At 49.7% G+C, this 15,702-nt stretch overlaps 1 protein-coding gene across 1 annotated transcript; it reads right to left on the bottom strand.

Moving 5' to 3' along the window:
• Positions 1-5,038: 5,038 nt before the first annotated feature.
• AHCY (adenosylhomocysteinase) lies at positions 5,039-15,346 on the bottom strand. Its single transcript, XM_078868758.1, has 10 exons — positions 15,209-15,346; positions 12,378-12,568; positions 11,850-11,925; positions 10,342-10,494; positions 9,122-9,234; positions 7,990-8,197; positions 7,528-7,615; positions 7,254-7,371; positions 6,050-6,244; positions 5,039-5,665 (listed from the first exon to the last, which is right to left on the bottom strand). Exons 1-10 carry the CDS (start codon positions 15,234-15,236, stop codon positions 5,534-5,536), a joined length of 1,302 nt encoding a protein of 433 aa, XP_078724884.1. The 5' UTR covers positions 15,237-15,346; the 3' UTR covers positions 5,039-5,533.
• Between the last annotated feature and the right edge of the window lie 356 nt (positions 15,347-15,702).

Here is a 15,702-nt window from a genome sequence, read left to right as displayed (position 1 = left end):
ACGTCGGAACGACGTAAATACAAAGCGACGTACGGGGTAGTCGGTGGTGGAGGCGAAGACCGCTGCGACAGATGCCAGAAAGGACGGACGATGCTATCGGCGACGTTAAGTGTGGGAGTCGAGTCGATGCAAATCAGACAGCGGTATAAATAACGTGGCCATGGAGTCAACATTGGGCTGGACCAAATCTTCCAGGGGGTCTGGGGTCCCCCCCCCCCCAGAAAAAAATATAAATTTTAAAACTAATTTCCTGCCTAAAATATTCACTAACACATGGGATGGACTTTTTATTAATGTTTTACAATAATGACTAATAGTGTATTGTTATTACATTGCTCAGTTTTTTCTCTTTTTTATCATTGTTTAACCACAATAATATAAACTGAAATCTATTTTATAGCAATATATTGAGAGGGACATCTTCTTGATTATTTCGGTAAAGTCACGTAGAAGGGAAATAATAAAATAATAATAAAATTTTTTTTTACCATTTTGAGGATATTTGAATATTGGGGGGGATGTGTCCCACTCAATATCTATTATAATTACGGCCTTGACGTGGCGACGTATTTGCGAAACAACGTAAAAGGAGGAGTCGTACACCGGGGTCTCACAGTATCTAAATCAGCACGAGACGTAAATCAAGCGACTTCTGTGTGGCCTTTTCTCGTGAAGAATCTGAATATTTATTTATACTGGAGTAATCCGATGAGCTATTAAGCTCTTTTTTTCCCAGATGTCTAGTAGAGAGTGGGGACAAGTGAACCAGTGTTAAGTTTTGATTTAAATCTTTCGTAACTGCAGGGATTCATATTCTTGGTTCTTTCGGTAAAGTCACATAGAAGGGAAATAATAAAATAATACAAATATTAAACAATTAAAATTATCACGACGTTTCCACTGCAACATAAGCAATCATCATCAGGTGTGAAATCCACAGCAAGAAAATTTGAAAACCGCCACTTTTTTCAAATTGGGAAGTTGGCAAAAATATTTTCCCCCCAAAACAGTCACAAGGATAATGAGACGATAGCTGCTACAATCGGCTGATAAACCTTTCCCACTTCTCGAGATAATCACGACACAACTCCAGGCAGTTGGGTCCCACCCAGAGGTCCACACTCGGGTGAACCAGACGATGCAAGGTGATGCTAACTGGGCTTGAGAGCACACAATCGATCGTGATCGTAAGGCGCGTGGCCTGGGAGTGTTGCAAAATCTGGTTGAATGAACTTGAAGCACGGAATTCGTTTCTTAAGTTTGCCTCATTATTAACCTGCGTATGCCCTCTATAATGAACGTGTTCCTTTTTGTGTCTAAGGATTCGTTCGCTCTTGGAGGGAGGCGCCAGGAGGAGGAACTTTCCCTCTGATTAGCACGGTTGGCTACGTACGGTGCGAAAGAAGTCCAACATACATACGAACCACATACGGACGGGAAGGCAGCAGCGGCCACGCGGTGAGCCGGCGCTACCAACAATTGCCCAAGCTCTGCGGCCCTCTATAAAGGTGTTATACTGTTAGGAACCTCCTGGTTACACCAGCTCACAGGGGATTATTGTGTCCGTCCGTCGTGCAGGGAGGGGCTGGGTGGGGAGGGGAGGGTGGGGAGGGTGGGGCTGGGTGGGGAGGGTGGAAAGGGGCTGGGTGGGGAGGGTGGGGAGGGGCTGGGTGGGGAGGGTGGGGCTGGGTGGGGGGTGGGAGGGGTGGGGCTGGGTGGGGAGGGGCTGGTCACCCCGTGGTGCCCTTATAAAACTCAACGTTTAACCTACTCACGCCGGCTTGTGCCCGCCCTCACAGTCGGGCATATTTGCGGAATACACCACGCCGCCGTTGACCCTGGCCATTGACCGAGCAACCCAACGTTCCTACCAGCTCCCTCTGCAGGAATGTGTTCGGCTAATCGACTGTTTACCTTGTGGGAGGAAACCCGATCACCCGCAGAAAACCCTACGCATGCGAGGGGGCAACACTCTATGCCAGTGGTTCTCAACCTTTTTTTGACTCGTACCCCTGGTTAAATTTAGTTTCAACCGAGTATCTCCTTGCCTGACCCAACATGGTTTTGAGAAATAAATATACGAAGAATGAACATCAATAGTTTAATTATTGTCCGTTTTGTGAGATATCCTAACTAGCGAGCTTAGTATCTGCAAGCCAATTAATAAAAATGTAACGGACGTTCTTCACGCAGGACGCAATTTGTTCACCCTCGCAACGTTCCTTTTGGAAACCAGATAGTTTACGATAAATGAGTTTAGAAAGGTCTTTTATATCTACACTATATGGTTTTTTTCCGTAAAGTCACGTAGGTAAAAAATCAAATCAAATAAATGAAAACTAAATTAAATCACGACGTTTCGGGCGCAACACAAGTGTCCTTCTTGTGTTGCGCCTGAAACGTCGTGATTTAATTTAGATGTAATTTATTTTAATTTTTATCTACGTGACTTTAACGAAAAAACCAGAGTATGAATCCTTGCAGTGACGAAAGCTTCAAATCTCGTCTTTTATATCATCCTCGGTTACCATATGGCATTAATTTGTATCGTCGTTATTTTATATTGGCAGATTCATACGTGATTACTCACCAGTGACTCATGTATGATATTATTTCACACAATTAACCGCACGTACCCCAAGGGGTACTCCCGGTCGAGAACCAACTGCTCGACCCCATACACACGGTGCAGGTGGAGCCCACCTTTTGCTGTACTGCCGTCTCCTGGCGAGCCAAGGTATGTGCACGTCCTCGTTGCCCACGGGAAGGGAGTTTCAAGAAATGTGTGTGGTGATCGAACGACCCTCGCTGACGCCTCCACTGCTGAATTGCAAGCCACGTGCACAGCCACCACCGCCCGACGTGCATCTCCCCACGCTGCTTTGCGCAAACTTTTTAGTTTGTGTGACATTTGGTTGTTAATGTGGCCCTGCTGATCCATGTGTCATTACAGCGAGATGCTAAAGTCAAAGGTGCAGGCCTGCAATTGCGCTTACGCCACTGCTGGCGGAAGGGAGTGGCCTCTATTTGGGTATTTTGCCAAATCTTCCACACCGAGCAGACGTGCGAGAAGAATGTCGGAGTACCCACCACACTTCACCCACCACACACGACCTGCCTTTTTGGCCGTGGTGTACCCATTTATATCGCTGGACGGAGACTTGATGACTTTAAGAAACTTGCCAATTATTTCACCTCCCACCCCAGGAGATGAAATCGAACCTGTAACGTCAGGATTCCAAGACATTCGTTTATCAATGTAACCCTTTGGGCATTCCGTGGGCATTCGTTATTCAATGTTGGCCTACGGGTGTTCTGATTTCCCATGTAACCCGATGGAGATTCATTTTCCCATGTTAGTCTCTGGGCATTCGTTTCTCGTCATCCCTTTTAGTCTGTCCACACTTTTTGCAACGATGATGTTATTTACCAAAGAAATCCTCAAAAAGTCTCACTGTTGGGGCAAGTGCTGTTAGTGAGCGCCTATTGAAGCTGGCATGGGTGCACAGCTGGGTGGTGTAATACCACGCCTGGCCGCCTTTGTATCCCCAGTGCTTTTGTTTACACACCTCACGAAGTACTCTATTAAGTCGACCTCGACAGGAACCAAATTATGGTGGCTGGATTCATAGCGCAGCACACGAACACCACCACGCCATCGCTTACAACTTACCACACGCACGCAAAAAAGACAGATTCCCTCGTAGAGCCTTAAGACTGTTGGGGCAAATGCTGTTAGATGGCACCTATGATGGTCGACACAGCTCACGAGGGGGTGGGTCGCCAGCACCACACCCGGCCACCTTTGTCTCCCAGTGGCGATGTTTCCACACTGCACCAGATACTCGAGGCAGAGTAGACCTAGGAGAGGCCTAGGACTGGTTCAGATAATCATCACTGGTGTTGGCCGCGAGTGTACTAACTGCTACACCACCGCTCCCCACCACGCACACACAAATGGTTCGGTCACGGCCGTCTTTTATTCAATCTTTAGTTGCCTAAAAATGTCCAACATCACCGATTACAAACCAATTCATCAGCAGCATTAACTGCAGCAAACATGAGGCTTCTGAAATGAGATTGATGCCCGTGTGGAGAAACCAACAAAGCCCGTGTGGGGTGATTGTTCAATTACATTGGGACTCCTGATCTAGTGGTGTCGAATTTCCCCATTGCTATGGACGAGTAACAGTTCGTCCATAGGACGAACACTGATGATGGTCCTACAAAGCGGAACTCATTTTTATCGACCTGCAGATACTTTTAACGATGATGGGCCAAGTGAGATCCCAAAATAGATCTTCTAACACAGAGGTTGCGTTTTATCCGTCTGCAAATTGTAAATGATCGATTCTCATAAACAAGATGGAATTCTGATTTAAAGCTTTCGTGACTGCAGATAATTCATATTCTTGGTTCTTTCGAAAGAACTAAGTATATAAGATGGAATTTGTGCATCGTAAGTACACGGATACATTTTAAATCAAATGATTCCTTACTCCTTTTGAGCACATTGGCCAGGCAGGAGCAACTGGGTTTGGTCGAAATCTGCACGAGATTTTTTTCAAGCCACATTAAATAAAAACCTGTGAAGTTTGCGACGTAAACCATGTCAATTAAATGCAGTGAATGTACCGGATAACCACTGATAGGAATGTAACAGCTGTGACAAACCACTCGGCCGCTCTGTGGGTGGCCTCATGTATGCATCAAAGTACCTGTTATGTTTTAATGATGGATTTTTAACACTCAACCACCCGAGAATCATTGTGAGCAACTCTCTCTCCGTCTGACCACATTGTGTATGCGGGTCACTGTGCTGTTGCATCGGGAGAGGGGATGAGCTTGGTGCATTGTTATCGTTGCTGCTATAGGGCACGACATGATCAAGGCCGGATTGGGCCAAATGGAAATTGGGCATTTTCTCTGTGAAATAGACACCAGGTTGAGCCATCGGATATTAAGCAGCACTTAAAAGCCGATGGGGATAACGCAAACCCATCGAACAGCTGAAATCTCGTAGCTTGGCTGTGTCAGGCTGTCTCCTGTGAGGTTTGAAGTTTCGTTTCGGAGACAAAAAGAAATGTAAAGTGACTTTCAGGAGCACCGCCATCGCACTCGAGTGATGTCCCGGCATCAGTGGCTGCTGTGCTTTGAGAAGTCGCCACAGCGACGTCACGAGAGTGCTCCGGTGGCGACGTCGAGGGTCAGAATCGAGATGACGGCCGCGCGCGCATTCGGTCTCGTCTTTCGGTTACAATTTCTGACAATTAAACCGTTGGCAATCGAGTTCAAGATTTCTCTTTTTGTTTACGAGTTTCACTTTTTTTACCATTTAAACCTCACGAACACAGCCACAAGTGGGGAGGGGGGGGCAATGCAAGTTGCGTGCAGAATGAAACGTCTCAAACTCTGGGAACCGGCAGCTTATAGGAAACAAATGCCAAGTTGTCGTTAGGTCTAGTCCAACCCTGGGCAGGGCAGGGCAGGATGGGGGGTTTGGGGCGAGAGAGCGGGATACAGGGCACAGCTTTCAATATCGGTAGTGGTCAGGCTTGAAGGGCCCTTCACGTGGAATGCCGAGGTAGGAAGCCTGATCGTCCGAGAGCTTGGTGAGCTTCACGCCCAGCTGGTGCAGGTGAGCCTCCGCCACGGCTTCATCCAGCTGTGCCGGGGGGGGAAACGGGTCGGAGAGAGGAGATGGTGGTGGGGGGTGGGAGGTGGGAAATGATGGAATACAGAGGTCAGGGACGCACACACACACGACCACACAGGTACACATGGACACATCAACTAAAACACATTTAGACAGAGGAATATAGACACATGAACAGACGCACGCAGACACACATATGGACACATACAAACGGAAAGGCAAGCAGACACACAATCTGATGCCATGTATCACGAGCCGTGGGAGTCGATATTCGTAAACAAATCGATGCATTATCACTCTTACAAGTGAGTAAATACACATGCAAACGAGTAAACGAGCACGAGCGAGTGAACAAATGAGTGACCGACCAGGTGAGCAACAAAAGGGAGCTACCTTCTTGGGCAGGAAGTAGACGCCGAGGGGGTACTTGTCGGTGTGCTTCCACAGCTCAATCTGTGCCAGCACCTGGTTGGTGAAGGAGTTGCTCATCACAAAGCTCGGGTGGCCCATGGCGCAGCCCAGGTTCACAAGCCGCCCCTCTGCTAGCAGGATCACGTGACGCCCGTTCTTCAAGCGGTAGCGGTCAACCTGTGGGGTGGGGGGGCAGAGACGGAAGGAAGTGGGGGGGGCAAAGAGGTCGTATTAGTTGGGAGGATACATTTTTGTGCCTTGTACAATATGTAAAGTGCAGCGGAGTGCCTCCATTTACCCCACCGAGCTATATAGCTCTTTTTTAGAAGTGATCTGGCGACAAAATGATAGCTCATTGAAGTGGCTTATGTGTAAATTCATTGCAGGCAAATACTCTGAGCACATGTTCATTCTAAATGTGGAGGGAATACCTGGAGGACCAGGAGAGAAAAATCCACACGACCATGGGGAGAGACACGCAAACTACAAATATACAGGCATAAAGGTTGGGATCTAATCCACGATCTTCTGTATACCAGGCAAGGTAGTTAACATCTCGCCACCATTAATCGCAGGTAGCGCGGTGCTTAGCTTACTACGCTGTGAAACCAGCCAGTAAAGTTTGATTACTGGCCACGGCTAACGTCAGTGGCGAGTGAGATCTGAACCAATCCTTGCCGCAACCCCCCCACCCCCACTCTGACCCCTTACCCCCCCACTCCTTGACCAATCCAAGTAAGCAAAAGTGACAGAAGTGACTGAGTGGGGCAAAATTAGAAACAGTGTTGGGAGGTCAAAATAGTCCCTGCCGCCAGCAATCTAGTAATGCGCTAAGACAGCGACAAATACATATCATGTCCGGGCCATTACCAAGTGGTAGGCATCACATGACTGCAGGATGTTCGAGTGGCGACCCACCGCGTGGATTTTTCTGGGTCCAGTTTTTTCCCCCCACATTTATAATCAACGTGCGTTCAGGGTATTTGGCTGCTATAAATTCTCATGCGATAAGCCGCTTCGTTGCACTATTATTTGTGGCCAGGTGGCTTCTGAAAAAGAGCTAAAAAGCTCAGTGGGCCTTACCTGGTAAAATAAAAAAAATTGTTTAAATAGTTTAAAAGTCATTGGCCATATGAAACAAAGTCACGGGTCACGTCCGGCCCGCAGATCGCAGGTGGGCCCCTACCTGTGGCTTGACGTTGATCTTCGCGGCCGCGTGGTCGTTGAGCCACTTGACGTCCAGCTCGCAATCAAAGTGACCGATATTGCACACAATGGAGTCCTCCTTCATCTGCTCAAAATGCCTGCAAGACACGGGAACAACAAGAATGCGAGCCCACACGGTCAGATATAGCGCACGAACGACGACAACGGCGGCCAATCACCGCTGACCGATGGCGATATCGCCATGCCGCCTGTGCCAGGCTAGGTGCACAAATGAAGCCACCGGGAGCCCCCACCTGCCCGTGATGATGTCCTTGCATCCGGTCGTCGTCACGAAGATGTTGGCCTCCTTGCAGGCCTCGTCCATCGTCGTCACCTCGTAGCCTGCGGCGGAGAGAGACGGAGTGAGAACAAACATGGCGGTGTCGGTGATATTGATGTCACCAATGCTGGTGTCAGTGTTACTCCTTTCTCGGGGGCCAGATGGGTCACGTCGTCAAAGGCTGTGGCACAGTGATGGCATCGACATGGATGGCGGTGGTAACGGTGGCTGTCGCGACGGTGGCTGTCACTATCATGGTGTTAGTGATAATGGTTGCGGTCACAATGGAACTGGTCGCGATGATGGCAGAAGTGGCGGTAGTGACGGTCATGATGATGTTGGCGGTCGCGGCAATGACAATTCGTGACGGTGTCGGTAATGACGTTGGCAGCTGGGGTGGTGGTGGTGAGGGTGGTGATAGTGGCGGCGCACTCACCCTCCATGGCGGCCTGCAGCGCGTTGATGGGGTCGATCTCGGTGATGATGACACGTGCCCCGAACGCACGCAGCGACTGCGCGGAGCCCTTGCCCACGTCGCCGTAGCCGGCCACCACTGCCACCTTTCCTGCGATCATCACGTCCGTGGCGCGCTTGATGCCGTCGATCAGCGACTCGCGGCACCCGTACAGGTTGTCGAACTTGCTCTGTTCCGTGCGACAGGGGAGGGGGAAGGGAGGAGGGGGTGAGTAGTGGAGGAAGGATCGTGGGCACGGGAAGAAACGGGATCAGGGCACGGACAAGAACGAGGAATGTCGCATATCATCATCGTCATCATCATCACCCGCCATGATCATTCCACTGCCGGATGAAGTCTTGCCAGACCATCGTCATCTCTCACGATCCCGCGAAGTAACATTAGATCTCGTGCCTGTACACGCAAGCCAATTGCATTGCTCCATCTCTGTGGAGGACGTACTTTTAGACAGCGCGTTCCCACCCACTCTGACGCGCCATAGTCTCATGCCCCACGGCAAGCTGCCTTTGTCGTCACACGGTGGTGATTTTAAGCCACTGTGCACAATTTTCCATGGGTGTGGCGACCCAGAGCCGTGTTTTTTTTGGAGTTGTGGTTCATGACTTTGGAACAGTTCACAAAAAGTCTGCGCCAAGCCGTATGGACTCCGTAGCCAAAATCGATAGTTGTCCACAAATACAAATAAACATCTGCCCCTACTTAATCACGATCGATATTTTTAAACATTCTTTCGTCTTTTTTCCTCCCATTTTATCAGATTATGTAATGGCCACCGATTATGTAATGGGCATCGAGCCCTACCTACGTAGACTCGCACAGGACTGTAAACTTAATACACAAACATGCACGGAGACTTACAAAGAGACTCTTAGATTTACAATCAACTGCAGAATTACACACAGACTCCGACTTGCAGAGACCCATAGACTTGTGAAGAAACCCACAAATCTTGGTGGATTTACATGGACCAGCAGCGGAAATGGGGGGGGAGGGAGGTGGGTCGTTGGGGGTGGGGGGAGTCGGATGATCGGCTGGCAGTGGGGGAGATCCGTCATGGGTGGGGGTAGAGGGGGATGGGCGCTGGGGACGTTACCTTGGTGACGGAGTCGTTGACGTTGATGGCTGGGATCTTGAGCTCATTGTTCTTGAGCATCTTGTAGAGGTTGTGCACGCCCGTGGTCGTCTCCTCAGACACGCCACGGATGCCTGCCAAGTCGCACGTAACGGGCAAGCGGACGAGTGAGCAGGGGAGTGGGCAGGCGAGTGAATGGGTGAGCTGACGAGTGGGCGGGTAAGCGGGCGAGAGGGTGGGTGGAAGGGTGAATGACTGGGTGAGCGGGAGAATGAGTCTGTGAGCGAGTGAGTGGACAGGTGAGCAGGAGAGTGGATGGGTGAGTGGATGTATAAGTGGGCGAGTCAATGAGGGGTCAGAGACACCGAGACAGCACTGCTGAGGAGAAGGGCTAGAATCCAGGTTCCCGCTGCTCGTGATGAAACAGGCTCCAGTGAAGTTAATTGATTATTTCAGCTCAGACACCAATGGCCACACAGAAAACGATAGCATTATCTTTGGTTTTGCGCTTCATTTGACCGAATTCCAGCTCTGAGAATGACCGTCATGAGATTAATATGTTTCCCTCTAGTAGGGGAAGTGGGAAAGTGCTGCCCCTTAGTGTAGAGATCAGGTGACTGGCCATCAAGCCGATGTCATTTCAGACCGGGCACAAAAATAGCAACGTCATCAAAACATGCACATCATGTTGGGAATCCTGTTGTGTTTTTCTGCCGATGACACCAATCTGCGTGCACACTCATTTGTTCCGGCTGTTGCATGGCCCTCTTGAGCTGGAGAGGATACTTGCATTCGGTGAAGAGGCGAGTTGGCAAAGTGGGTGAAGAGGCAAGTGAACGAAACACAAGAAATTAATAATGTGCAAATGAGCGAGCGAGGGAGCAAGTGGGCGGACATGAAAGTGGGCAGATAAGTAATCGGATGGGCTAGCGAGTGGGCAAGTGAACAAGCGAGCTAATAACAGAGCACAAGAGCAAATCGCGCAAGTGAATAGATGAACACAGGAGAGAACAAACGAGTGACCAGGAAGGTGACCGAACGAGCAGATGAACACGAGTGTGGGCCAGCAACCCGAAGAAGGGTGATCGAGCGGGTGAGTGAGCGAGCGAACGACTTACCGAATAAAAGAATGGGCGGGCATTTCATTTGGCGAGCAAATGGATGAGTGAGTGAGTGAATGAGCGGCGGGGCAGCAAGTGGGCGATACGGTTGGGTGAGCCATCCTGTTGGACGCGACGCACCTTTCAGCAGTTCGGGGTGCTTTGTGTGCACGAGGTTGGTGAGGTCCCCTCCGTCGTCCAGGATCATGTTGAGCGGCTTCCCGTCGGGGAAGACGAGCGTCTGCTCGATGCACCACACGTACTCCTCGTCCGTCTCGCCCTTCCACGCGAACACTGCGGCACACGCACGCCCCTCGTCAATGACGGGGGGAAACCCGAGGGGGGGGGGCTCCATATAATGGACAACAGGTCAGGGAAGACGTCTGCGAGGGCGCGCATGCAGGTTACGCCACGCTGACCGGCCTATGTGACGCTTGTGACTTCGTTCGCGGAAAGGGAAAACGACGACGGACAGCTGTCTGCGCAAGACCCGGTATAAATTTAACGAGTGGGCTTTCGTGACCAATATGTTACGATTCGCAGGTACATTTTTGGGTCCGAGTGCGCAATAAAAATGCCGATGTGTGTCGTACACCCTCCGCCACCTGACAGACAAATGAATAAAGTCAGGTGATCAAATGCACGATTTTCATTGCGAGTTTGTTGACGCGACAACTTTATTTGGCTGTGTCGGGTAGAGGAGAGTATACGACATATGCGGCGATCCGACCAAAACATTAATTATGATTAATTTGTTTATATATTGGAATTTTTTAAAATGTTTTTGGATGAGGAATCTGATCTGCTGGGTGTTTCGTTAAATATTCTAGAAGGGCTACAAGAGCTGAGATTTCTACAACCAACCAAACGGACAAAATGTGCCCAAGAGTATGTCCACCATCGATATGGGGAGATGAAATCGGCAACTCCTCTAATGTTAAACAAACTTGTGCAAGCGCTACGAGCAAGCACCTATTAAAGCCAGCATGGGACACAAGATGGTGTAGGAATCCAAGACCTTTAAATAATAAATATAATCATGTTTTCCTAACATTGGTCACTACAAAGGTCTACCCTGTAACCCTGACCCTAGTAAATCATAGATAGATCGCCAACATTCAGCTCTGTGCAATCAATCGGCAGCCAGCGCTGACACGGGGAGAGATCAAGAACCAATCTGATCGGCAAGGAGGAGAGATGCATAGTCATGGTGACACACACAGCCGCCACACTGTCCCGCCTGGACAAACACAGCCGACGGGCCACCCTTGACATCATGACCCCCTTACCACCTGTGGCCACCGTGCTATCACATGACGAGCTGATGTGTGTGCGTGTTGGGCGGTGCGTGTTGGGCGGTGCGTGTCAACTGGGTGGTGCGAGTCTGTCCCATGCGGTGTGTCCGTGCTGGGCGGTGCGTCCATTCCGTGCGGTGTGTCCGTGGTGGGTGGTGTGTGTGATGGGGGCGGCGTGTCCATGCCAGATGTTGTTTCCATGCTGAGCGGTGTGTCTCTCCAGTGTGGCGTGTTCAATCGGGGTGGTGTGCGCGATCAGGGCGGTGTGTCCATGCCAGTTGATGTCTGATCCAGTGTGTCAGATCGGGGCAATTTTTGTGTGTGCGTGCGTCACACAAGTGACGTTGCGCACACCAGGGATGCCGGCCTTGGCGATGGCAGCGGCAGCGTGGTCCTGCGTGGAGAAGATGTTGCAGCTCGACCACATCACCTGCGGGTGGAAGCATCAGGGAGGGTGACGGGGGCGGTAAGGGAGGGATGAGCAGGTGATCAATCAGACGTGTGCACAAAGACAAGAGTACACACGTGAACAGAAGCGCTTGTACACAACAATTTGTGTGTTTGCGAGCACACTGATAAATGGCGCGGTGGTGTACTGGTTCATGTGCTGTGCTACAAACCCAGACACCTGGGTTCGATTCCAGACCATGGTTGACATCCAGTGTCAAGTGATATCTGAACCCGGTGTGTTGTGCAAACATCAGCGCTGTGGAGGCAAAGGTTGGGTGCCGTGGTAGCCACACCACGTTCTCGTGCGCCATGCCAACCATATCAGGACTCCAGCACTTGCCCCAACAGCCCGGGATACCTCAACCCACCAAGGTCTCCGTCGTTTATCCGCGTGTGTGTGCATGCGTGCCTGTCTGCACGAGCACCACCCACCTTGGCACCCAGCTCCACAAGCGTCTCGATTAGAACGGCCGTCTGCACCGTCATGTGGAGGCAGCCAGAGATGCGGGCGCCGGTCAGCGGCTTGGACTTGCCGTACATCTGGCGCATCTTCATGAGGCCCGGCATCTCATTCTCAGCGATGTCGAGGGCCTTGCGTCCCCACTCCGCCAGGGAAATGTCCGCTGTGAGGCGAGGGGATGGGCGGTGGACGGCGGGTCATTAAGTCTTGCATGGCATTAGGGCAGGGGTTGGTAACCTTCGGCTCCGGAGCTGCACGTGGCTCTTTGGCTTCCTCTTTGGGGCTCTTTGGCTGACCCCTTGCGGGTAGCCGTTAAAAAAACAGTATTCTTAAGCATAATTTAACGTAATGATAACTTATGAAATATGGCAGGCAGTGGTGTTGACGACAAAATAGTAGTCAAAATGTATTGTTAACGAAGGGGGAGAAAAAACTAAAATGGATGCAGTTTATTCCATCACCTCTTTGTTAAGTCAGAATTATTTGCCATCTGCTGTATACGTGCTGTGTTTGCGTAGAATTAGCTCTGCGTTTGATGCGGCTCTCGAACTATTTTGGTCAAAGACAGAAGCCAAAAAAATTGCCTCTTCTTCTTTGAAAGGTTGCCGACCCCATGCACGAGAGCAACGCATTCAAAATGTTAATCAAGGTGTTGCCAAATTCATCAAGACGCCACCTACCTCCAGGCGTGTGGCGAGGACATACATTATTTGGTGACGCTGCCGCATTGGCAGAAGAGCAAAAAACAACATTCATATTCATCAAAACGGACGCCTTAAAATATATATAACAGGTGATGCTTTTGGGCAATGGTCCTTGTGCTTCGAAGAAGGGTAACTGCCCAAAACGTCACCTATATAAAATAATGTAGGGCCATGCAGTGTTGTTGACAAAGGTGTTGAGTGTTTAACTTGGAGTGGCGTCACGATATCATTGTCAACTCACGAAGATGCCACCGGTAATCGTATCAAGATATCATCACCTACCTGTCAAACCCTTATAAACTTATGACATACCAATTCAGACCTTATTGGTCACCCGGTGCCCTTATACATCTCAAAGTTCATCCTACAAAGCCCCATCACAAGGGAAAAACAAACATACATTTTTTTCCAAATTAAAAGGTACCTTAAAACTCAATTTCCCTGTACAAGAATACAGGTAAACCGCATGGGTTGACAGGTATGTCATCAACTTATCACGCGTCAATGGATTTACTCACCAAATTAAACTTAACTCGGCAGTGTCACTTATCAACTCAAGAGGCCACGGATCCACGTTACTCGTCAAATGGACATTTGATTCTGCGAGTTTATTCAGGAAAGTCTTTAGAGTCTTGTGTAACTTTTACAGGAGGTTCCTGCCAAGTGTTATAAAGGCGTTGTTTTACATAAAGACATCACTTATATTCACGGTGTCACGATGCAATGCATAGCTCACAAATCTGGCTGTCGTCTGATGATGCCGATTGCAATTACTGGCAAAACGTCGTACGTACTCAGATTGTAAATGTGGGAATACTCTCCAACACACCGGTGTGCTGTACTAGTCACGAATTGGCACGTTCTGTTTACGTGACAATCTTTACAAATTGGCCGTGTCGGGTGGTGGCGGGGTTAACGACAATTACAGCTTTGCCAAGTACGCAGCAAGTTAAAAGTTTCGCCCGCGTGCGAGCGAAATTCACAAAGCGCCGCCCGGCACGCGCAGCCGAATCGCCGAAAGGGGTTGGTGGCTCACGAAGAGATTGCGATTCCAGCCGGTGCGAGGCGAAGCGGGGAACCGGCCAGGCGCCCTTGTCTGTGCGTGGCCGTGGGGTTTTTTTTTCTCAGCACCCCACTCAGATTCCAGCCCGCACATCGGAGCGAAAAAAAACACTCGGCCACATTAGCATTTAACACAAATAAAGCGGCGAATTGGTCCAACGTCCCACAGTAGCAAGCAGCACCCTCACCGACAACTTTGTTCGCGAGACTCCGACCCGATGCCCTGCACAATATGTAACAATGCATAATAATAACAACACTGCGTAACTGGAACAGGAGATATATTCTTGGTTCTTTCGGTAAAGTCACGTAGAAGGGAAATAATAAATATATTTTTAAAAAAATTATTCTCACGACGTTTCGACTGCAACACAAGCAATCATCAGGTGTGAAATCCACAGCAAGACATTTAAAAAAAAAATTCAAATGTTCTTTCTGTGGATTTCACACCTGGTGATGATTGCTTGTGTTGCAGTCGAAACGTCATGAGAATTTGTATTGGTTTATTTTTTATTATTTCCCTTCTACGTGACTTTACCCAAAGAACCAATAATATGAATCCCTGCAGTCACGAAAACTTTAAATCAAAATTTGGAACAGATGTTTTACTGACAGCTGCTGTCATCGCACTGCGCTCCCAGCGTCTCCAGGCACTTCACCTGAAGCCGTCACCGATGTCGCGTCAAATTGCCGCGACCGACGAGGCGTGGCCCTCCTCATCCAGCAGTGGATCGACCCGAAGCGCTGCGCGTGGTGTGGAGAGCGCGGCTCTGCCACAGGAGTTTACACCAAAACCCTGGCGCGCCGTCCCATCAATGGAGCGCAATTCTTTGCAAATGTAGGCATAGCAACTGTGCACTTGAGGCATAACGTCACACACGCACAGCCCCCAATCATTCCTCAGCCCTCACCGTGGGCTAATTTCACCATACTTCACCACGCCGGTCATTCATTGCATTATGACCGCGCAGAGTGAACGGCTGACGCTTCCGACTGACATCCGAACTCGAACGCCGAATCCGCTTCCCACGACGTACCAACTTTGTAGTTCGGCTTCTGAGACATTGTTGCTTGTTGCGTGTTGCCTGTTGCGTTGTTGCTGTCACTGCTGCCGGACTTGAGCTGCCTGCCACGTCTGTGCCGAGGTCTGAACTGAAAGGGGCGCGCGTTGTCGAGCTCAGCGCTTTTATACGCGCGGTGCGGCTTTAATTAATTATTTAGTGGCGCGTCACTCGCGCGCCATTGGCTCAGACGGTGCGATGTGATGAATATTCATGCGGGGGGCGTGTCCTGGAGTCTTATGAATATTCATTAGTAGGGCGTGTGCTAGGGTATTATGAATATTAATTAGATTATTTGAATACGCTGTGGCTCATTGGCTGGCAGTGTTCCCGGCGACCACGGCTATACGGGGGGTGAGTTCTCATGAATATTAATTAGGCTTGAAGGGGGGGAGCCGTGATGGGACATTTTTATTTTTGTGGGCGTTAAACGAAACGCGTTTCACGTGTCTGTGTTCAGGACCAATGTC

Source organism: Lampetra fluviatilis, chromosome 26 (assembly GCF_964198595.1).
Source record: "Lampetra fluviatilis chromosome 26, kcLamFluv1.1, whole genome shotgun sequence".
Lineage (NCBI taxonomy): Eukaryota > Metazoa > Chordata > Hyperoartia > Petromyzontiformes > Petromyzontidae > Lampetra > Lampetra fluviatilis.
Note: the sequence above shows the minus strand (reverse complement) of the source record. Positions and strands in the feature narration are given on the sequence as shown.

Bases quoted from the DNA above. Each gene is read 5' to 3' on its own strand.
- AHCY (XM_078868758.1), bottom strand. From the start codon at position 15,236: ATGTCTCAGAAGCCGAACTACAAAGTTG. The intron at 8,198-9,121 runs GTAACGTCCCCA...CGCACGGAACAG, and splicing joins TCAACGACTCCGTCACCAAG to AGCAAGTTCGACAACCTGTA. The intron at 7,616-7,989 runs GTGAGTGCGCCG...TCTCCGCCGCAG, and splicing joins GCTGCAGGCCGCCATGGAGG to GCTACGAGGTGACGACGATG.